The 23,301-nt window shown below is 43.9% G+C and overlaps 1 protein-coding gene across 5 annotated transcripts in view; it reads left to right on the top strand.

Moving 5' to 3' along the window:
* The first annotated feature begins 943 nt into the window (after positions 1–943).
* The window catches only part of BCL11A (B-cell CLL/lymphoma 11A (zinc finger protein)), a 97,038-nt gene continuing 74,680 nt past the window's right edge, over positions 944–23,301 (top strand). For 3 of the 5 annotated variants that reach the window (XM_012639230.1, XM_012639228.1, XM_012639225.1), the window contains exons 1-2: positions 944–1,226; positions 8,110–8,439. In XM_012639230.1, coding sequence (XP_012494684.1) covers positions 1,172–1,226; positions 8,110–8,439 — 385 coding nt within the window. In that variant the 5' untranslated portion in view covers positions 944–1,171. The remainder of the gene's footprint in view (positions 1,227–8,109; positions 8,440–23,301) is intronic. The other 2 variants (XM_012639226.1, XM_012639227.1) reach the window with 2 other exon arrangements.

Below are 23,301 nucleotides of genomic sequence, written 5' to 3'. Positions count from 1 at the left end.
GGCCCCGGCCTGCGCCGCCTCCCTGGCCCCAGCCCCTTCCCAGGCCGCCCGGGCTCCGGAGGACCGGGCGCTGCCCTTCCGCACCCGAAACCCTCCAAACTTGGGCTAGATTCCGCTTCGCCGCGCACTCCCGCCCGCCTCCCCTCGCCCGCTGCGGAGCTGTAACTTGGAGGCTCAGCTCTCAACTTCGGGTGATTTTTCTTTGCTATCCTCTCCTCGGGCAAAGTTTCCTGAGCGCAGCCGCAGGCTCGGGGCTTTCACTTCGGCCCCTGGCGTCCGCACGCGGGGAGCGAGCGCGGCGGCGGCGGGGAGGGGAAGTGGGTGTGCGCACGGAGGAGGGTGTCCGGGAGCAACTCTACCTGGCTTCCCTCCGCCCGCGCTTCCCCAACCCGGGGCTGCAGCCTCCCGGTGCACTCTAGCTTTTTTTTCGTTTTGTTTTTAGATAATCTTTCATTTTAGGGTCCGCGTGTGGGGGGGAGCAGGGCTCACGTCTTGCTCCCCCCCACCCTCTCCTTTCACCCCCGCCGCCCTTTTCTTCTCTCCCGGCCACGCCACCGCCGCGGCGCTCGCTGCGGCCACTGGTGAGCCCGCGGCCCCAGAGCCCCCTCCCCTCTGCCCGCCCCTCCCCCGGGGGCCGCGTCTGGCGTCCGCGGAGCCCCCCGCCCCGCACCTCTCCCGCCCCGCACTGGCCATTGGCTTGTCCTGGTCTCTTTTTCATGTCCAGCCCCTGATGTGTGTCCATTGGTGTGAGCTTCCCCTTCCCTCCTCCCCTTCTCTCCTGCTCGCCCTGCCCATGTTTTGTGTGTCTCTGTCCATCCAGACTCCTGACGTTCAAGTTCGCAGGGACGTCACGTCCGCACTTGAACTTGCAGCTCAGGGGGGCTTTTGCCATTTTTTTCATCTCTCTCTCTCTCCCTCTATCTCTCTTCTCTCTCTCTCTCTCTTTTTTTTTTTTTTTGCTTAAAAAAAAAGCCATGACGGCTCTCCCACAATTCATCTTCCCTGCGCCATCTTTGTATTATTTCTAATTTATTTTGGATGTCAAAAGGCACTGATGAAGATATTTTCTCTGGAGTCTCCTTCTTTCTAACCCGGCTCTCCCGATGTGAACCGAGCCGTCGTCCGCCCGCCGCCGCCGCCGCCGCCGCCGCCGCCCGCCCCGCAGCCCACCATGTCTCGTCGCAAGCAAGGCAAACCCCAGCACTTAAGCAAACGGGAATTCTCGCGTAAGTAACCCAATAATAGTAATAATAATTATTAATAATCACGAGAGCGCGCAGGACGAGAAGCAAGAGCGAGGGGGAGAGAGGGGTGTGTGCATGCATTTTTAAATTTTTCACAAGAAAAATCTCCGAGAGTCGAGGTAAAAGAGATTAAAAGGGGGGGAAAAAAACCCCTCATCCCATCTCAAACCACAGCCGTGTGCACTTTTCAGATAGCACGCACCTTTTAATTTTATTTAATTTTACAAAAATTTGACTCCTCCTCTTTCCTCCTTTCTGCCGCTTTATTTCTCTTTTCTAAAAGGAATGCAATGATTCCCCCCCCCTCGCACCCCCGTTTTGCAAAATAATGAACAATGCTAAGGATGCGGACAACTTACATGCAAACCTGGGGGTGGGAGCTGGTGGGGAAAGGGGGTTTGCTTCCACTCACCGTAGGGTAAGGGGGTGGGGGAGAGTGAGTCCAAGTCTAAAAAAAAAATTCCCGGGGAGAAAAGAGGTGAGACTGGCCTTTGGACACCAGCGCGCTCACGGTCAAGTGTGCACCGGGAGGAAAGTAGTCATCCCCACAATAGTGAGAAAGTAGGACTGTGGAAGGGTGTCCCCGGCGCTCCCGAGTCGGGAGAGGGACCGGGGCGGCGCGGAGAGCCGGGTGACTGGGAAGGACGGGAGACGCGGCCGGCGCTGCCGCCTTTTGTTCCGGCCCGAGGTGGGTGTTTGTCCCGTTGCCTTTTGTGCCGGCTCCTCGCGCTTGCCCTCCCGCGCCGCCGCGGCCGCCGAAGGGCAAGAGCGAAGGCCCGGGGAGGAGGTGGCGGTGGGCACGCGGGAGAGAGAGGGAGGGAGCCGGGACCGCTACCGCTCGGGTTGCCGCTGCCCGCCCCTCCCGGCCGAGCCTCAGAGGTGGCGAGGAGGAGACGTGCAAAAAAATTTAAATAAATAAATAAATAAAAATAAAATAAAACAAGGCAAGAGAACGTACAGTTTCTTGCCCCAAAACAGAAGCCAAATGTTCTGCCAGCCCTTTTCTGCAACGGTCTTCTTTGACTCCCCCACCCCCCCTGCAAAAAATCTCACAATCTCTCATCGAGAAAAAAAAATTTACAGTCACCCCCTTCCCCAAAAACCCCTTCAGTTGCAAACTTAGGGCGCCGGCGGCACAGAGAGGGAGAGAGGAACTCCCTCCTCTTACTATTTTTTGGAAGATTTTCAAAAAAAGTGGAAGTGGATTTTGATTGGGAAAAATCTCGTGTCTGAATGTTTACAAGCACCGCGTGTGCGGGAGCCTCCTGCCAACAAACAGACTGAGGACCGAGCGCGGCGCGGCAGCCCGGGAGCAGGCGGCGGCGGCGGCCCGGCCTCGCCCGGGCCTCGCCCGACCTCGCAGCGCCCCAGCCCAGCCCGGGATCGCCCACCCGGCGCTCGCCGCCCACCCGCCGGGCACCGCGGCAGGCCACGCAGTGACTCCGAGTCAGCCCGGCCCGCGGTCCCCATCCGCCCCCAGCACAATGCCCAGACCTCCTCCCGACCTCCCAGACTGAGAAATCTGCTGGGTGAAACTCGGCTTTGCAAAGCATTTTTATTTTGCAAAGCTACAGGAAAAGCGTGTTCTGCGCGCCCCCTCCCCTCCGTCCCAGGTACTCTGAGATGTCTCTTGTCCAGTGCTTGGGACAGCGGGGAGGTCACCACGTGCTTTCCCTGCCCCCTCCCACCGGGTCTGGCCAGCAGCCCCTTGCGCCCGAGCGCAGCCAGGCCAGGAGTGGGGGGGCAGGGGAGAAGTGCGTTCGAGTATGCATTTCGGGGGTGCTGGATCCCGGGATCCCGCGCACCCCACCCTTGGGTTCTTGCTCTCTTCCCCTGGCCAGGCGTGGTCAGGGGGCCTTGTGAGTCTATACAGAAGGTGGTGGTGATTGTGGTGCCTGTGTCCGGCTGAGTGCGCCAGGAAAGGCGGGCGGTAGGCACTTAGGAAAGTTTGGCAGCAAGGGAAAGAAAGGCGTAAGAGGGCCCACATCCCCCTCAACCTCATTTATGATTCTTATTTTAATTTTTGATGCAATTTTAAAGGACCACCTATACTTGGTTCTCTTTTTTTAAAGGGGTGTGGGGGGTGCGCACAGGGAACTGAATTTTTCACTGGGCCCTGGAACTTGTCACACACTTCGGAAGCTCCCCCGCCCTGGCACGTTGCGGGGCCCTCCCTCTCCCCACCCCCGCGCATCCCTCCCTCACCGCTCTCCCCCGCCCCCCACTCCCCCGGCCGCGCCGGATGCGGATCAGACGCTGCGCGCGGCGGTGTGAAGTTACAGCCCGGCCAGGTACCGGCGGGAAGGAAGGGCAGTCTTCGCAGGACTCGGGAAAGCCGGGTCCTTCGTCCAAAGGATGCAATGGGGGCTCAAAGGACAGACTGGGGCGCGCAGTCCGGGCTGCTCCCTCGTACCCGTCTCCCTCTTGGGTCCATCTCAGGACACTCCAAGCTGGGAGGGTTAGTCCCCTCTCCTCCTGTCCCGGTGCGGGCACTGGGTTAAAGGGCCAGTTTGGGAGGGGGTGCGTGGGTCACTCCTTTCTCTTCTCTTTTTCTGGGTGCGCAGAGGGGGCGGGAGTCATCCCAGTCCTCAGGACCCCCTCCCCCCTACGTGGGCTGAATAAGCTATTCGGTCGCTAGGAGGCAGAACAAGATCAAGAAAGCTCAGCGAACTTGAACCTGTACCAGAGCCTCCCCCACCTCCTGCCCGGCGATTCTCTCCCGGAGAGGGACGAGCTTTGCGAGGGTGGGGGTGGGGGGGAACGAACGGTTAGGCAGAATTCCCTTTCTCTCCCCCCATCTCTCCTTATGTCTTTGTTCTTCATTTTGACTTTAAAAATGCTTCTGGCCAGGGCCGCGGAGAAGCGCCCGGGCGCGCGGCCGACACCCTGGTGCGCGAGCTGAGGAGACCAGCGCGCGCTGGGCGAGAAGCGGGGTGCAGTTTTCGCTTTCTTTCTGGGCAGGCATTTTTGGTAGGGAGGAACGGAGAGTGCACGCTCTTGGGCCTCAGGGCATGGCCGAAGGGAGGGATATGGCAAGTTTGCCCTTGGTCTCTAGGTTCCCTTCTTCTACTCTATCATCCCCACGCAAAGCACAGACCTTAGTGGCCGCGGCGAGCTTGCCAGGCGGCTGTGCAGACCGACACCCCTTCCCCGCCTCCCGCGGCTCTCGCCTCCAAGCCTGGAATCACAACAATAGTAATAGTTATCATCATAATGATGCGGGCAAGCAGCGTCATTAATAATGAATAACCGCAGCCGCTGCTGTGCGCACACCCAGTGCCGAGAATTGCGGGGGAAAACGCATTTGCAGCGATCCCCTGAAGTAAAAAGTGTAAGCGTGTGGACACCGAATGAATTTCAGGACCCGCGCTTGGGGCGTGTGCGGGGACAACAAGACTGCACCGGGTTAACCAGCCGGGTTTTCCAGACCTCACTTCCTTTTCCACCAACTGTAGGGCCCAGAAAACCGTCGCCGCGCGGCCGGGTGTGGGAGGCAGCAGTCGGGGCCCCAGGCTGCTCGCTGCCTCTGGGCCCCCGGCCCCAAGGCCCCGCGGCCGCTGCTGCACGTGTTCGCAGCAAGCGCGGCGGGAGCCTGCAGCCAGCACGCTGTTCGCTTTGTGCCTCAGAGTCCCGGCGCCCAACTTCACTTTCTGCACGGCCCACCCCTGCCGGGCCCCCTGCCCTGGGCCTGTAGCCCCCGGCTTCGCTTTTGTTTCTTTGCTTTTCCTCTCTGCATTTGAGCCTTCGTTTGCTTCTTTACGCTGTTAAGACAATCAAGGGGAAGGACTTGGAAAGCAAACTTGAAGACACATCTCCCTTCACCCCTCCCCCTCCGCCTCCCCTAGCAGCCCTCGTTTCCCCTGCTTCTTCCCAACATTTCTTCTAAGGATTCTTTTTTCCTTAAATTTATTCTTTTGCAACTACAGAGAGAGGAAAGACATCTCAGTCTGCCGCTGGGACGCTGAGACGTTCCAGGCTGTCTTGCTGTTTAAACGCAGAAGCATTTTATTTTCTATTTCTCTTCCTCCCCTTGTAGAGAGAATTCACGGCTAATTATTATGATTATTTGCCCACTCCCTTCCACTTCAATCGAGGACTCCCTGCTTTGTAGCCAGAGTTTAGGCCGGAGCTTAGAAACGATGGTATTGTGGGGGAGAAGGAGGATGGAGTTGAAATGGGGGGGTGGTGGTAAATGACTGAGGTTAGGAAGGTTTTTAGGAAAGAGGAATTTGCATTAAAAAGCAGAGAAATTATGAGATGCCCAGAAAGGAAATGTTGATTGCCACTGAGAAAAGATGTCAATGCAAATCAGTAGACTACACCAAGAGAATTGTATTTTCATATTTTCTTTGTGTCCCACTTTGTCTGATTTTTAATAATAGCAGCAATAATAAAAACACGTTTTGGTATTTCTCTGAACATCACTAGACAAATGTTTTGCAAGGAGATGATGTTAAATGTATTTCATACATTAGGATATAATTCTTGTTAATTAGCAATAATTTACATTAAGAGCATAGAAAATGTTGAGGTTACAGGTTTTATATCTGTACATTTGATCATCTTGTTATTTTCAAGAACTTTGCCTCCTATAAAATTAATTAGGTGAAATGTGGAGGTGTAATCAGCAACCTCTGAATTACCACTTCATTTCCTGGTTTTGATTGTAAATCAGTTCAGTCACTACATTTAGAAGACTTTAACCAAGTCTGTTTTGAACTGCATTACCTTTAACTATTTGATACCTAGAAGAATATTTCCTTTTGCTCCTAAATAATATTCCCACTTTCAGAAATGTGTCAAGCCTTGGGAATAAAAAAAAGAATCTTAACGGTGGAATTTTAAAAAATGTTTTTTTGCAAACCTTCCATGTACTACTAACTTTAGTAAAATAAAATATGTTTCCTCAGTGTTCCTGCAATCTGGAAACCTCAGAACTTGTAGTTAATGCTAAACAAAAAAGCCACATTTGTCAATGTGTACTTAAAATCCTTATTTCAAATAGCAGGGATATTGGAGAATGACTTCCCTATTCAGTTCCTCACTTGGTCAAAATGAAAGCAAATGTAGGAGAAAAATGACATAAAGGCACAATGCAGAAGCACTTCCGTTCCTCTCCTTTTATTTGAGAAGTGTGCATGTGTAGTCTGTATTTATCTTTTGGTCAGTATGTTGGGCAAAGAAACATAAATGCTTCCTTTACAGTCTTTATTAGTAGGAATATAACCTTCATATTCCTGTGGTGACCTTATGTTAAATTAGGAGGAGTACCAGAGGCTAGAAATTATGACATGTCCTACTTGAGCACAGGTGCAGCTAGGCAGGGCTCTCTCAATATTATTTCACCTAGCACATCTGGGAGTTACTCTAGATCTTCCCCCTCAATATTCAGCCTGGGTAGGGTTGAAATAAATTTAACCTGAGTTCACTGGATTTTTGCACTTTATCAAAATCTGTTCCAATATTCTACACTCAAATTAAAATCTATTTTTTGATTCTCTGTGGCTTTAAGTTCATTAAATGTGAAATTGGCAGCTTGCTAAAGAAGGTCAGACTGATTAACTGTTTAAGACTTGTACATTTTCTGCTTCAGTTTTATTAACTGGTAGCATCCTGGATGTGTTTTGTATTTTGTGATTTTTTTTTTTTCTTTTTGGTAGAGCAAGCGTAAGATTTCATGAGCAGAGACTTAGCACCTCTCTTTTCCCCTTTGGAAGGTTAAAAAATGATAGAAACTACTCAAATAGATGCTGGAGTATTTTGGTACAAAGTTGAAAAAAAAAAGCAAACAGGAAAGAAAGACATGTCTACCTTGTTATAGCATCCGCTGGTGATTATGTGTGCAGAAATAGTCTCATAATGAAGCGTTTTGGAGCTCATTCAGAAAATTAGTCAACTTTGACAACATTAGGCAAAGTATTTCAAGTCTGAAGAAAGGACTTCTCAGCCTTGTTCTGAAATGTGGTGTGTGCTTGACCATTCTGATTTTTATGTCATGGATGCTACCAACTACAAGCGTGTTTAGAATATTTTAGGCATTCCTTTTTTTCCGAATAAAAACATGACTAATTGGCTTATTTTCTTAAGTACTCAAAAGTATCCCATTTAGCTAATGTGTCTGAGAAGAATTGCCAATGAATTTGATATTTCTTTGATTTTGTGGCAGTGCCGAGAGTGAGATCAGAAGGGTTTTTGGCAGTGTGAATTGTGCTGCGTTATGATTATTATTTAGATCGTTTCATAGGTGAATGTAATAGTTTTCTTATTACGGCAGTGTAAATGTGGCACGTTTTTTGTGTGATGTAGTAGCTTTCTAATTTATGAAGCCATGTCTGTATATTTAGGAGGATATGCGTTCACACACAAAGGGGGTGTGTTTATTCACCTCTCCTTTTGGCACAATAGACAACTTAGTATATAGGGAAAAAGAAACAAATTTGGTTTCGATCAATGTTTTTACCAGTTTTTCTTGTAGTTATTATTTAAGCTTTCTTTATGTCCCTTATGTTAACTATTTATTTAAGTCATATTCTTTCTAAACTTAAAAACCATACACACGTGTGTGTGTGTGTGTGTGTGTGTGTGTGTGTGTGTAGTGTGTAGTATATGCTTTCTCTGGAGTTATGCAAGTAAGACTGTTTTCTTTAAATATGTGATGATTTGCCTCATTGATAAATTTGCTTTCTTATTGATACCCTACACATCCTTGTACATTTTGTGTGTTCACATTTTCTGGATTTTATATAGAGAAGCTTAGAAACACTGTACTTAATGTGGTGGGATGGGATGGGGTTGAGAAAGTGTTTTCCCCTTTTCTCTCCTCTCTGACACTCTAGTAATTGTGCTTTTGTTTCTCCAACCACAGCCGAACCTCTTGAAGCCATTCTTACAGATGATGAACCAGACCACGGCCCGTTGGGAGCTCCAGAAGGGGACCATGACCTCCTCACCTGTGGGCAGTGCCAGATGAACTTCCCATTGGGGGACATTCTTATTTTTATCGAGCACAAACGGAAACAATGCAATGGCAGCCTCTGCTTAGAAAAAGCTGTGGATAAGCCACCTTCCCCTTCACCAATCGAGATGAAAAAAGCATCCAATCCCGTGGAGGTTGGCATCCAGGTCACGCCAGAGGATGACGATTGTTTATCAACGTCATCTAGAGGAATTTGCCCCAAACAGGAACACATAGCAGGTAAATGAGAAGCAAGGAGAAAAGCTGCTTGCATGTTTTCTTTTCATTTTCAGAGGTGCTGTAGCCAAGCAGTAAGGAGTGGTGAAGTGCTTTCTGTATTTCTCTCCATGTGGCTGTCCATGACAGCCTGTAATGTTAAAATAATCATTCCTATTGCTTATATCCAGAACACAGAAAAATAAATATTTTCCACCTCACTGAGTCAGATGTAGACAGAATGGGTACACACACCTGACACCCTCTCTCTGGATCTGTTGATTCTGAATTTCTTTTCTTCCCTTCCTCGCCTTGTCATTTTAAAGTGTTGAACCTTACTATACCTAGTCCAGTTTCCAATGTGCATTTCCAGCATTGGACATGTCAGGGGCACTGTGGCCATATAGACATTTGTAGTTCAGCCGACGACCTGCTTGACTCAGAATACCTGGTCAGGCCTCCCTAGGGGTACAGTTAGTTCTCAAGGCTTCCCAGAGTAGAGCAGGCTAGCAGGACAGTTTGGAGGAGGTGGAAAGAGTTAACTGAGCTTCAGGGCTAGCCTTGGATCCATATTGGCTGTCAGCCCATATGGGGCTGTAATTAAACACAGCCCTGTGGTGGGATGACACCGTGACCTTGACTTTAAGATGCCATTTTCGACTGGCCAGGCCAGAGTAGAGAGGGCAGTTGCTGAAGCGCACAGACATGCTTACTCGAAAAGTTTAAGGGCATGTTGGAAATTTCAAAAGGTTGGTTTGACAGGAACGGCTGCTGCCTGCAGCCTGCCTCCTCAGCTAAATGATAAATGCTTCTCTGTGCTCTCTCTTGTCTCTGATGTGGTTTTGACAGATGTATCTTGATTTTGTTTGTGGTTTACACAGCCACATGTCACCCTTACAAATGTCCAGTCCAGACTCCACTGTTTCTGTTAAAACACAATGTAAAATTTTTCTTGGAAAAATACGTACACATATTCAACAGCTCTCTCTCCTTCAGCTAATTTTAGCAGGGAAGTAGCTAGGTGTGTGGGTTTCTCGGCAGCTCAAGGGAAGAGGAATTAAAGTCTAACTGAGGGACTTAAATTCCCTACTTTAGGTGATAAACAGCAACACTAGATAGTGACTCTCAAAACATTTTTTGATTTAGCACACTAAACAAAGTAAATGCAGATTCTGTGATGATCGAAACACCATGCCCATCAGTGGATCATTTTCTTCTGTCTACGCCCCACCCTCCAGAAGGTTTGTTCAGTTTTAGGAAAGGTAGTGCATAGAGTCAGTTGATTCACTGGAACTTGTCTCTCTGACCTAGTTTGACCACAAAGTTGAACCATAATAGGTCAATGGTCCGGAGGGGATTAAATGTCATATTATTTCTCCTCTCCCCCTCTGGAATTTAATCATTAAAATCAAACATGGCATTTTCTTTCCTTCTTTCTTTTCTTTCTCTCTCCCTTGCTTCATTCTTTCTCTTTCTTTCTTTCCTTCTTTCCTTTCTTTTCTTTCTTCTTTCTTTCTAACACTTTCTGTAATACCATTCAGATACTTTTCCTTTAGTGAAATGAGAAATCTGCTACCAGGGAAGCTGCATTTACAAAGTATTTTTCTTGAATCTACCACATTTAGCTTATGTGACATGTAGGTTAAGATTTTATCTCCCCCAGCCCACAGTAGGATATGGCAATGACCATTTCCATGTGCTGTCTTGTGACTGGAAGGAAAATGAACAGAAGTGTGAGGCATGATTAATGAAGCAAGAGCAGGCGGAAGGGGATTTGTCGTCTTCGGAGATCCAAAGCCTTGCTAAATCACCAAATATGGAGTAACACTTGCGTGATGTAACATCGTATTTACATATCGAGCTGCTCGTTTAAAAGACAAAACACAGTGTCTGTCAAGCAAGAATTAAAACCACACTTCTTACTGAGGTCCCAGATAGGTTATTCAGTCTTAGATTAACCAGCTCAAAAACTCTGTGCCTCTGTGCTTAGAGGAGGAATCTAAGTGCTGGGGGGGAATGCCTTATATATAGTTCAGGCTTTTTACTGTTGCAGTTGTGGATCTGCATAGGGAAAGAAAAGATATTTGCTTTACTTCCCAGGTTTTCATAAAGGTTCTATTATTTTTTTTAAAGAACTAGTACAATAGCAGAGCCTAAAGAAACAAACAAACAAAAAAACCCTCCCAAATTTCAAATATATTTTATAGAGCTAATTACTAAATAATTTCACTGAGATGAAAAGCTATCTAAGGTGTCTAAGATATTCAATGGGTGCACAAGTGCTGTGACCCAGGTGAGGTAAACCTTTCATGCACGAATAATTACCAAGTCTTCATTCCTTTCATTGTGTTTAATCACCTGTTCCCACCTTGGAATTGGGTGAACATAAATAGTGTGGTCACATCTCAAAGTAAGATGTCAGTAACTAGAATCACGACTTCTCATAATTCACAGTAATGAATTAAGTTTCCCATGGTGAAATTAACATTCTACCATTGCACATAAATTCTGATGCTCTGGCCCTCAAGTGCCCCTGAAGCAAAGTTCTGGAAGACGGCTGTGTACCCCCAGCCCATTTCTCTAAAGCCCATCTCCACAATTCCAAGTCTGCTTTTCTTTTTATGATGAGGAAGGAAACAATAACAGTAATCATTCAGTAGATATTTGAATTGTGTCACAAAAAGAAAGGAGAAGCAGTGCTTTGTATTAGGAAAGATATATTGATGAATCTCTAGAAGAATATGTTTGGCAACCACATAAAAGGTAGTCATTTAAGCACGCTGGGTAGGAAAGGCTTTATTAAAGAGACGTAAGTTGGATTTGAGTTCACTGTGTGCCTGTGCCATTTTATAGGCAGGAAGCAAGAATGAAACAGTGACAGATATTCTTCCTTAGATAAATGAAGCTTAAAATTTGGGACTTTCAGATAGGAGAATAAGGTAGAGTTGTTTAAATCTTCAGTAAAATGGGATGCATTTTGACTGTACATAGGCTCAGAGCTGAGTGTTTTTTAGAGAGGATGCTTTTTACCTGGTGGTGTCTATATGTATAGTTAACATGTATACATGGATGTCCTCCCCACCTTCATCCATGTACACGTTAACTATACACATAGACACTGACCAGGTTGCTTTTTGCATTTTATTCAAATATTCAAAATGTTGTATTGACTGTGATCCATTGAGACCATTGAAATAGTATTAACTGGAAATTAGCAGCTTATATTGTGTGGGCCCAGTTCATCATTATGTGTGTTAAATATCCACCATCAGATATCAGCACCCTTTGACTGGCAGTCAGAGCTTTCAGTAGGGGTTTTGTTTTGTTTCATATTTTATGATGGGGGAAATATTCGTCGAAGATGAGTGATTGTAAAACTGCTGTTCCCTTATAGGAAAGCCAAAAATATTATCCTCTAGTGTCAGATTTGAGGTTTTGGCTTATTGCAGATAAGAACATTTAAATTAGGGTTGGGCTATCATAAAGTTAGCTTTTTGAGAGAATAAGGAAAAAATATGATAAGTCCTATAAAATGTAGTGAAGTCTGCTGCTATTGATATATAACATTTTTTTCTCCTTAAAATCATCAACATAGACATTTTTATCAGGGTGTCTAAAATTATTTGCCTAGACAATATAGCTAATATTTAGATTATGTAAGACAGATACTCTAATGAAGGGGGAAATACTGATTCAAAATGGAGATACATTAGCATGTTACTAAAAGGTAAATCAAGTACAACATACTTGTGCTTTCCAGAATTTAGAAAATCAACTTGCCTTTTCTTTTTGTACCCATTTTAATTCTTTTCTAGCTCAGACTGAACTGGAGGATGTATTTGTGTACTTTACGGTGTAATTGTAAATGAGACTATAAATTATAGTATCCTATTATGACTACTTATTTTTCATTTCTCTTTATTTGTGTGATTCTGAATAAAAACTGACCTCCAAAGTGAATTTTCAGCATGGCAGCTAAAACAAAAAAATACCACCACCAAAAAAACAATATTCTGGTGAACATTTTATTTACCTTTAGAATCCAGAGAGTAGAGAATATTGTTTCCTAATAAATACTTAAGATTTTCATAGGGAGCCTATGTGAGGCTATTACCCAAAGACTCATGTTCATGAAAGTGGGAGTCCTGTATATAAGCTGTATTTGTAAATAAGACAGAGAAAGGTTGTGAACTGGCAGCTTGGATGTTTTGTCAAAGTACAATGTCAGAGAAACTCTTTCTAAGACAAATTGTAAATAGAACTGTCACAGTGATTGCATGATTGAGCCACAGAAGTCCTACAATTGTTGGCATTGTCAGAGGACTTTTGAAAGCTTAATTAAACACAGTGGCCCGCATGGCTGCTAGATTTACTTCGGAAAGCCAAAAGGAAAAAAAAAATATTTAAAATGTAGCAGATCCCAAAGATCCTAAAGTTCTTCAGACATTACCCTTTTGGTGACACAGAAAAGATGCATTGTGCGTTTTCCTAGCCGTCTTTTATAAATAATAGTTTTGAGAATAGGTCCACGTGATATGAAGATCATCCTGTGTGTGATGTGGAGATTGTGTTAGTTTTTCTGTCTCCTGCTGTTACAGACAGTTAATGTAAAAATGGCCTTTTATTGGAAACACAAATATGTATTCACTTCAAGAACAGGAGCAGAGGGGGACAAAGTTTCCCTCCCATTCTCTGTGTTTATTCTGTGAATGCTTAAAAAAACAGTGCTGTAATTTCTTAAATCACTCCATTCCTTGTTGTGTTGCAGTTGTGCCTTTTACTATAAAGAATCTGAAGCATGTTTTGCACACCTTTCTAGTGAATGTGGCATTTCATTGTGGAGCTGCACATGGGCTGGAAAATGCAGCTGGGTGTAGACACGGGCAGGCAGGGTCAGGACAGGCAGCCTTCAGCTCAGGGAAGAGGCGAGTTGGATGCATATTAATGGCACATTCTAGAGTCCTGGAAAATCATTAATTTCACACTGCAGCCTCCATGAAGTTTGGCTAATGTGGGAGTACTAAATTGGGGTACAAAACAAACACGCAAATCCTAGGGAAACATTTTTCAGATTTTCATGATTTCTTAATGAAAGTATTTAATAAAGAAGAGGTAGATGGTGGCTTCACACACTAGTCAGTGAGAAAGGAAGAAAGTTTGTGGCTTTCCTGTGGGGGAAAATATTAAATTTAACTGAAGTAGAAAGCACTGCCAGAGAGATGCACCGAGATTGCGTCACTCGCTGTTAATTTAATCTACTTTACTTGGTCTGTTCACACTCTTTATTGCACAAAGAAATCATTTGACAAAATTTACCCCAAGCCCAAGTCTGTTTTTACATACAGTAGTACCAGCTTAGTGCGGTAAAAAACACTTAGCATCAAGCTGGACCCAGCCTGGCACCTTGCCATTTTTTTAGCATGAGATTTAATCACCAAGGATCTTTAGTACCTTTCTGCTTGTTCAGATTTCATTTGGGTCACAGCTATGTCAGCAGTGTTGTTATTTCACGGATTAAAAAAAAAAAGATTCTAACTTAGAGCCCACTTTTAACATTATTTCAAATCAAGCAGGTTTTTATGTTATGTGTCAATTTGGAGGACATTAATAAAGTTCATAAAATATTTTCAGACTATATAATTTAATGGATAATGATGAATATTTTTATTTGTAATACAAAGAGGAAATTGACCGTTGTATTCCTTCCTCCTTCTTTACCTGAACCCAGGTAAATAAACATCCTTAAACACCTTCTCCTTTTTACTACCAGGGCACTGGCCAATATCAGTAAATTTACCTTTGTAATTTGCCACGTAGTTTTTACAACATGACCTAATTAATTTGAGCATGAACCATATTATTGCTACTGGAGTCATTTTCTGTCACAAACTTCATTTCCAGGAAATGTAACCTGACAAATAAGAATTCTTTAGTTCTCTACATGTGCTCCTAGAGACCAAAGACAGATTTAAAATAATAATAATAAAAAAATGCCAGCATTATTAAAGCCAGTATGCTCGATGCCAAACTCAATTTGAAGCCAGTAAACATCAGACTGTATTTCTAATCAGTTTTAGAATGTAACGTATTCCATATTGGGTTCGCTGGAATTTGTCTCCCTGCTTTTTACTGGCCAGCTGCACTCCCTATGCATTTTTAAAACATTTTAGCAAAGGCTTTTGCTGTTCTTAGCAGGGTTAGTAACTTGGGGTCTATTTCTGAGCTCATTCGTCATTCTGCGATGGCATTGAGTTAGGTTGGCAAGGGAAGGATTTGAGGCATGGGGGGTGGTGAGGTCACTTCTGATCCCAGCAGGGAATAGGTGAGCTTCATTTGCCTTTACAATAGGCGCACAGCTACTGCACCTTGGAGGAGCTCTCAGGTGCTGCTCAGATGGGCGCATGTAAATGCCCTGTCAGATGCGGAGCCGGAATATTAATGCTTCTTCCACCACTGCACCATAATAAAGCTGTACACAGCACGCTTAATATGCAGCTAGTCTGGGGAATTGTATAAACTTAGATAGCCCAGTGTGAAAGACAGCAATGGAAAAATGCTCGATATGCCACAGTTTCCATTCTTGTTCTCCTTTGATCTATAGCAAAATGAAAACATCATCCTTTCCTTCTCTTGGAGTTGTCTCCCCAACTCTGCCACCTCCCAATCCCCACCACCACAATTTTTTGCATGTGCTGGTGTGGAGAAATGCAACATAATTTGTTTCATATGGTTAATTACAGGCGTTTGAATATTTAAAATTTTAAATAGCCACAGTTCCAGCTTTCTCTGTTAAAAGTATGTGATTTGAACAAAGGGAGTACAGTGTAAATATTTGTGGTGATTTGCAACACCCCTCTTTCCCCATTATACACACACACGTACACACACACAGAGATTCAGCTTAAATCTAATGCTGACTTAATGCACTTCTTTACCTTCATTTGTACTTTTTTTTAAAACCAACTCTCAACTGGAACTCCATTAAATATTTCACCATTATCTTTTTGAGCCCATGTTGCTTGAGGTTTTAAAGAAGATTTTTTATAATGTGTTCATTTAACAGAATCAACAGCTGTCAGAACCAGTTGTGGTAGATCCACACAACGTATAAAGAAAAATACACGTTTCCTGAAACAAAACACTTGGAAAAATAAGCTGCCAAGAACTGGCAAATTAGAAGTTTGCAGACAGGGAACCGAAGTGTTTCATCTCTTGGTTCACCCTGGAGACCGCTCTGAGCAGATCTGATGCAATGCTGCTGGGAGGCTTACCTGAGCAGGTTGCTGCTCTAAGGCGATGAGCGGTGCGCGGTGGACAAGTGCACCGGAGTAGGCTGCGCCCCAGCTTGCTTCCTTTTCTGCCCCCCTTTTTTCTTTTGATCTCTTTAGATAGATAAAATACCAAGTTCTTAGAGTGCTAAACAACAAATTACAGCCCACTGAAAGTGAGATGATCAGGTTTAAACTTCCTGTAAAAGAGGCGAGAAGGCGCCTTGCACACACCCTTTTCCAGATAGGGTTGGCAGCCTGTTATTCAGAACTGAATCGGTCTCCGTCTCCGCCAGGGAATTCCCAGTGGGAACCTGGAGCAGGTATGTTGATGAAGGGGATACCTGGGGACCTTTGGTCACTCACAATGAGTTTTTGTTTGTATCCTTACTGTTGTTAGCATTGGCACCGAACAATTACACCTACAATTTGATCTTAGTTTTAGATAGAGGCCAATCCACTGATTAAAAACTCCCATTAAAATAAAGAATGGAATTATTGTGAAACCTGCAAAGGTGTTTTCAAAAAGAACACTGGTGCCGCTGTGTACCCACCTCCCCTTTCTATTTTCTTTTTGAACTTTATGAAAAAACACAAGCAAGCTTCCTGCTAAGCATCAGGGCATTTAAATTTATATTCATCAGTTGTTCATTTTCTTGATATGTAATGATGCATTAAAAAAGCGGCAAAAAAAATCACATCTGTTAATTTTTAGGGAAATAAGGTGTAGCTTGGATTCTGATGTTAGTTGGAACATAAAGCAGCACTAGTTGCCGAGTCTGATCTCAGACGTTTTAAGTATGAAGTTTCTCTTTGGTCAGCAAAACCCCCAAAACAGAAAAACCTTAAAAATCCCCAAGAACCAAACCTAAAGCATTTTCCTTCAGCAACTCAAGGTATACCTTGATTTCATGATTTATTTACATTTAGGGGGAAGCCCACAGTGAACCATTTACTGCCTATTTTAACTCCCCCACCCAAAATCCTTTGGGTTCCCAGTTAAAACAATGCATCCACCAATGTTAAATCTTAAATCCCATGAGTTTCTCTCTCCTACTCCATCCCACCCTAAGATTTAAAAAAAAAAAATTATTCCTTTACATTTAAAAGTGAACATTGGCTACTGAAGAATGATTTAAAGGCTGAAAAAAATTTTAATAATAAATCGTAACCTTCTCATGTTATGTTTTTGTTATGTTAAGGGGAAAAATCAATAAGGAAAAATTTAATTCTGATAAAGATACTCTTGGATCTTTGAAAACAACTGCTGTCCTTTTAACTAAAACATTTGAGCAGCTTCAAAGACTACGTATTTCTTCTGATCTTGGAGCTGTGTGACTGGTAGCAAGAAAGAAAAAAAAATCTTATTCTACATACAAGTGGATTGCTTAACAAGTCAGCGCAGACACGTACTTGTTTGTACAATAGAGATAAAAATTCCTGTATAAAAATAATTCAGCTGCTGACAGCAGGCATTGTTGTTGGACCTGTCTTTTGTGCTTGTCCCAGCTCTGGGCCCCCTTCCCCTCCTATCTGCTTGGGGCAGCCTGCTGCCTGCAGACTCCTGACCAGAAGTTAATCGCTATATATTAAATATATAGGTATTGTATTTAAAGAGGAATACCTCAAGCCTTCCTATATGCATTCCACTTTACTTTCTGATGTGATTGCAGCATTGCCAGCAGCGGGGTGGCAGGCAAATGCTCTAATAGGGAAAATCACTTGAAGGCAGTTAGGGGAAATTTGGCCTTCAAGTCCCATTTGCTCTGCAGTGTAGCATCGGTTTCTAAACTTTTGTTTTTAATCTAATTCTGATTTACCTTGTCACATCCCATATCAACCCTCATTGAACTGTACTCATGTAGAGTAACATTAGTGTCAGATGGAATTGGTCAGGACTGTGGACCTGTGGCTCGTACAGATGGTTGTGGATGCGGGTTCCATGCAGCTCTGCATCCTATCCCTTCTAATAAACGTTCAAATGTGGCGCGTTTCTGAGCAGGGCCCAAGGATAAGAGTGTAAGAGATCAGGGGTAGCACCTGAGGTTTTCTCCTTACTCTTTCTTTCCTGCGCTTTCTCACTTCCTTGATATATCCACGTTTCCAGTAAGATCAACTCTAGGAAGAAGTCAGACTGGGGGCTGGAGGGGCAGGAGGATGGCCGAGAGAAGTTATTGGAATGTTTTTCAATAGGAGTTCAAACAAAATCCCCACAGCAGAGAGCTTTTGGGTCTAGCGGTGGAGCAGGAAGCTCGGACACGTGGCCCTTTCGAAGCTGTTATTCTCAGTCTGACTTGCACGCCAGCTGGGACAGAACTCCCGTATACTTTCCTGCTTTCACCTGGGTTGGGGTGTTTGGGGTGGGAGGAAGGGGAGGGCTTCATTGGGAATTCTGTCACTGGAATTTTTAAAATGTCAGGAGGTTAGTAAGGTGTGAGTTAGCATTCGGGGAAGGGATCCTCCCCCAGACTGGTAATTGGGAAGCATGAAAATCCAAATTCCCACGACATTCTCTAATAACGGGGGTGCGCTGGTGGTGGTGGGTGGACACCACAACTTTCTGAGTGTCAGCTGATGTCTGCATTACCCATTCGTCTTGGATTAAATGCTGCCGGAGCAGCACTGGGGGAATCAGAAAGACAGACAGCAAACGACAGGATTTTCACTCCTCAGAAGTAAGCCAGAGCTCGCTCCTCTCCCTCATCTTCCTTCTTTCTTGCTCTTTTCCCTTTGGAAGCAGAAACTTCTAAAATTAATGCCACTCCAAGCCGATGAAAAAGCTGTTTTTATACCACAGTGGATGTTTACACAGGAGACACAACTTGAGGGGGAAAAGGCTTTTTGGGAGGGTGGAGGGACTCGTGTTAATCTGTTCTGTTGGAGGACTGTGCAGTGTTGCCTATGAGCAACTCTGGGCTGTTTTTGATAAATTACCATGTTTAGAGATAGGTTTGGCTCTTAAGGGCTTAGTTTTATGAACAAAGTCCGTAACGATGTTTGCAGCCTCTGTTTGTCTCTTAGCCCCTTTGGCTTGACTAGAAGCTCTATGTTTAGTTTAAGCTCAGTCTGGAAGATATAACAATTTTGCATTAAAAAAATGAGGAAATCATAGGAAGAAAAACCCTTTGCTTTTTGGATGAATCTTACTGATAATTTGCTAAAGCTCATTTGAATTTTAAGCACTTCTTTAATCTTCAAAGGCTAAATTGCTTTATGAATATGCATGGTGTGGGCAGACTTCAGTTCATTACCTAGTTGTAAATTCTAATGACCATTAGGTCCTTCCAGTAATTGCGAATTGTTTTGCATTTTTGATTGGCCTATTAACATGTACATTCGGTGCACATCAGGCTGGCCTGTCAGCCTGCTGAAGGAGAAAAAAAAGGTGAAAATTGTTTATAGCACCAAGATTCTTAGATTTTCAATCTTGCAAAATTGATGATGTAAAAAAATTAAAGCAGTGTTTTTTCTTCTCAAGATTGAAAGTTCACCAAGAGATTTGACATATTTAATTTACATGATGACTTTGCACTCCTTCATTAATGCAATTTGCATATGAAGCTGTTGTTAATCACTTTTGATCATGTTTTGTGTATTAGCTGCCTCAGTGGCTCTCCTCAGATGCCCCAGTAGAAAGGAGCAAAATGATGCATCTTCTTGCCAAGTTTCCTTTAGTGAATTGAGGAATTAAAAGTCTAACCTTGAGTAATTACATATGTTTTATCCGTTTTCTTTTAACGTTAAGTACAGTTTGTGGACGTGTTGGCTGGAAATCGTTCTCATTTGGGGAGAAGACTGTAAAATTTAAGTATATGATTGAGGCACATCCAGATATCTACAGAAATATGTATTGCCTGTCTCTGTTGCCCCACAGACATTGTTGGGCATTTTTATTGTTAGAGAGACTTGGCTATTCCAGTGTATTAAGACATCAGGCTCCTCCTTTGGAAGAGAGAAGCCTACACGTCTACAAACCTTTCTAATGATGCTTTGGGTTTCTTCCTTAAATATATGGCTAGCACCTAGACATCTTGGGCCTGGGTTTGGCAGACTCCTTTATCTTTTAGATCAAGTAAGTTTTCCTGTTCCTCTGCTGCTCTGAGCTGCAGTGTGTCCTTTCCTCTTCACTAAAGTAAATCTTGGTCTCCGGGCTCCCGGTGCCTCCCTCAAGGTACACGAGTGCTCTGGTTGTGAAAACAAGGTGCTAACTAACGGTTTCCGATTTTTGAGAGCCCGTGATTTTGGTGTTTGCCTTTGCTGTTGAATAGCCTGTGCTGTATTATTGATGTTCATCTTTGGTTTATGAGTTTACCACTGGTTAACAAGCAGAATCAGAACACTGAAACTGATATTCTGATTAAAAGGAATGTTTAATGAAAGAAAATAAATTGTGATGGAAAATGAACAGTGTGTAAGAAACATAACTATAATTTTAACCTCAGAGGGACCTGGCTTTGCCCTACCGTGACTTCCATCCATACCATGCTAAAAGCATGCTTCAGTTCAAAGTTGTTAATATTCAGCTGGGAAACAGTATCCAGAACACAAATAAATTATTAAGTGCATGAACTTTTTAGGCAGTAAGATGAACTGATGGGGTCCATCTGTGAGATCCAGGGGCTTTTTATTTGTGTGTGTCGAGCGATTCTGCCCTCTCCGACTTCACAGCCTTTGGTCTCCGGCCAACTGCATGCATAATTGATTCCACACGCACTATCATTTTCTTGATGTAATTGCTTTACTAAGATATGATGAAATCTAATGGATAATTTGCTATTTGAAAATGGGCAAAAAAAAATCTTTATATGGGGGTGGGTGGTAGTGGAGAAAGAGGTGTTCAGATGACCTGGTATTTAAGAAAACAAAACAAAACAGACAAGACTAACTTATGCATGCTGCTTCAGTTGTGTTGGCTGTGGATAGGAAGGTCTTTGTGACATATGGAAGCCAGTGTATAAATCTCACTCTTTCTATCTCGCATCACCCCCCCTTCATTCCTTCTCTCTCTGTCTCCCCACCAAACTTTACAAGAAAGGGATCCTAACAAGGTAAAAAGTAAACAATTTAGTCATCACAAGCCTTATTATTCAGTCTATCCAGGAGTTTTGCCATGTCGGTTTATTTAACTTCCAGGAATGTAAACACTGACACAGCCCTAGAAGCAGCAAGAAAGATTACAGTATTAGAGTTAAAAACGTGAGCATGGAGTAGCTGTGCTTTATATTCTGCTATAATAACACTTTACATTGAAACATAATGGTAAGTCAAAACCACTGGAAACTTCTGCTTATATGGAGTACAAATTTCATTCTAATAGATTGGCATAATCGAGTATACCCAAGGTAGATTGTTACATAATGGAGAAACTGTATAAATGTCAAGTATACAAATAATTCTATAGGAGGTGAATGAAAAGTATTAGAATTTCTTAAATCACTATTAGATTTTGTTGGTGGGACAATCTCATTAGCTCCCTCAAAATCACGTGTGGTTTGCATAAGTCTTTTGAAAATGTATTTTGAGGGAATTTACGGACGTTGAAACATTGTTTTAATCCAAACCAGTTCATGCTTTAAATGTACCTTAAAAAAATTGTACTGTTTTTCAAAGTACTTAAAGGGAGTGGAGGGGTAGAAAGCATATAAAGTGAATCCATCTCACTGTGGCAAACTGTTTTTCAAGTAAAGTCATAATAATGAACAACACATGATCTGAAATTTGATCAGCAAACATATACTTATGCCAAGGAATTTTCTTTCTTTCCTTTTTTTTTTTTTTTTTTTGGCCATTCATATACCAAGGTTCTGTAAATCAGTAAACCAGGCAGAGAGTAGCTATTATAAGGGAGAAACCAAATCATAATACACAGAATGGCACAGAAGCTGTCTTTTTGAAGAAACAACACCATCACCACCACTATATCACTAAAAAAGAAAAAAAAAAAGATCTTTTTACAAAACTGGAAATGACAGAATAGTTTTAAAAGGAAAAAAAAACCCACCTCTGATGCTCAAAACTTCAAACTATTAATAGACCACCAGTGAGATAGACTGTCTTTGTGCCTTGAAATGCAAAATGAGGGAAATAATTAGCAGAGGAACAAAATTCTCAAAATTTGAAGAACTTCTGTGATTACTGGGGGTACAGTGAAAAGAAAATGCAAATTTCTTCCTGATCTTAATTAGATTCGATTGTGCGGTGGGTGTGTTGGATTTGGGGGGAGGGGAGGGGGCAGGGAGTGCTGGGGTGAGGCGTGAGGCTGAGTGATGTGGAGACAGGTTAGCAGGGGCCTGGCGGTGTGGCAGGAACAAAGGCAGCTTCCAGCGCTGGGTGCAGTATACGGTGCCTTAACACAGATGCTGATGGTGCTGGAATCCTGAGCCCTTAATTTAGCTGGGCTCATTCCCCTCTGGGTCTGTGGGATTTCATTTGTCCTTTGAGGGGTGGGGTGGACATTAACAAAACAGCTGGGGCTGGCTCAGGAAGAGGAAGCAGCCTGTGGGTAACTTTTCCTGACCACACGGGAGAGCTGGGTAAGACATTGTGGACCCTGCTTTGGGCACAGGGGCCATTGGCTTCTCATGGAGGTGTCTGCACAGAGGCCCCAAGTCCAGGCACCCCCAATACACACTCTTTGGAGTTTACTGGTGGCGGTTGGTTAGAGTCCTGCCAAAGTGTGTAGGAAGTTTCGTTGGCTGGATTTCCCCTTGCGTGAAATAATAAAAGCCCTGGCCAAGGCGTATGAATCTATTTTTGTTTCATTAATATTATTTATTATGTATTTTATTAATATTTTTCTGAGGGACTGTGCTCTCATTTGACCAATTGTAGTTATAATTAATACATTCCGTACTGGTTGTAAAAAGTGTGCTTGCATTTAATTGCAAGTCAGGATAAATTAATGGATATGATTTAAAACAAAACTCACTTAAAATATTCTTGCAGGGAGCACAGGAAGGGGCAGTCCTAACATTTAATTTATTTGCTGGGTGAGTGTCAATGGCAAGAGGGTCGAAAGGATTTTGTGGGTCTAGCGGGATTCGTGTGTGTGTGTGTGTGTGTGTGTGTGTGCGCGCGCGCGCGCGCAGGACCGTGGGGGCCACAGAGAGGGAGGAGGAAAACCTGGGCAGGAGGAAGAGTGGCCAGGAGCTCGGTTCTTTTCTTTAATTTCTGAGGTTGCCAGGAGGGGCTTAAGCAAAGTGGTCAAGTCCATCTGCTCTGGAGAAGGTGGTAAAGAAAAGAGGTTAGTGGCAAGAGGGAAGGAGCACAAAGGGAAAATTGTACATTGGGAGCGTTCCTCTCCCTGGCTGTGGTGTAGCCAGACTGGTTTAGCAGACAGAATGATAGATTGTTTTGTCAAGGGTCCCAGGGTGCGCCCTGAACTTGAAGCACTTTGTTTATCTTGAATAGAAAGGGAAAAGCGCAGACATAATCGATGTCTAGTTTTTAGGAGCTCGAAAGAGGTAGGAGAACAGAGAAGACTCCGGGAGGGGTGGAGGTGGGGGAGGTGCAGGCCCTGGTTGTGGCTGTCCATTAACAGATGAACTTGGCCGAGGGCCAGGCTTTAGATGAGAGTGTGTCAGGGCCCCAGTGCAGCCAAGCCTTTTCAGTGTTGTTT

The sequence above is a fragment of the Propithecus coquereli genome, unplaced genomic scaffold (genome assembly GCF_000956105.1).
Source record: "Propithecus coquereli isolate 6110/MARCELLA unplaced genomic scaffold, Pcoq_1.0 Scaffold138, whole genome shotgun sequence".
NCBI lineage: Eukaryota > Metazoa > Chordata > Mammalia > Primates > Indriidae > Propithecus > Propithecus coquereli.
The sequence above is the reverse complement of the archived record's forward strand: the minus strand, read 5'-3'. Positions and strand labels throughout refer to the sequence as shown.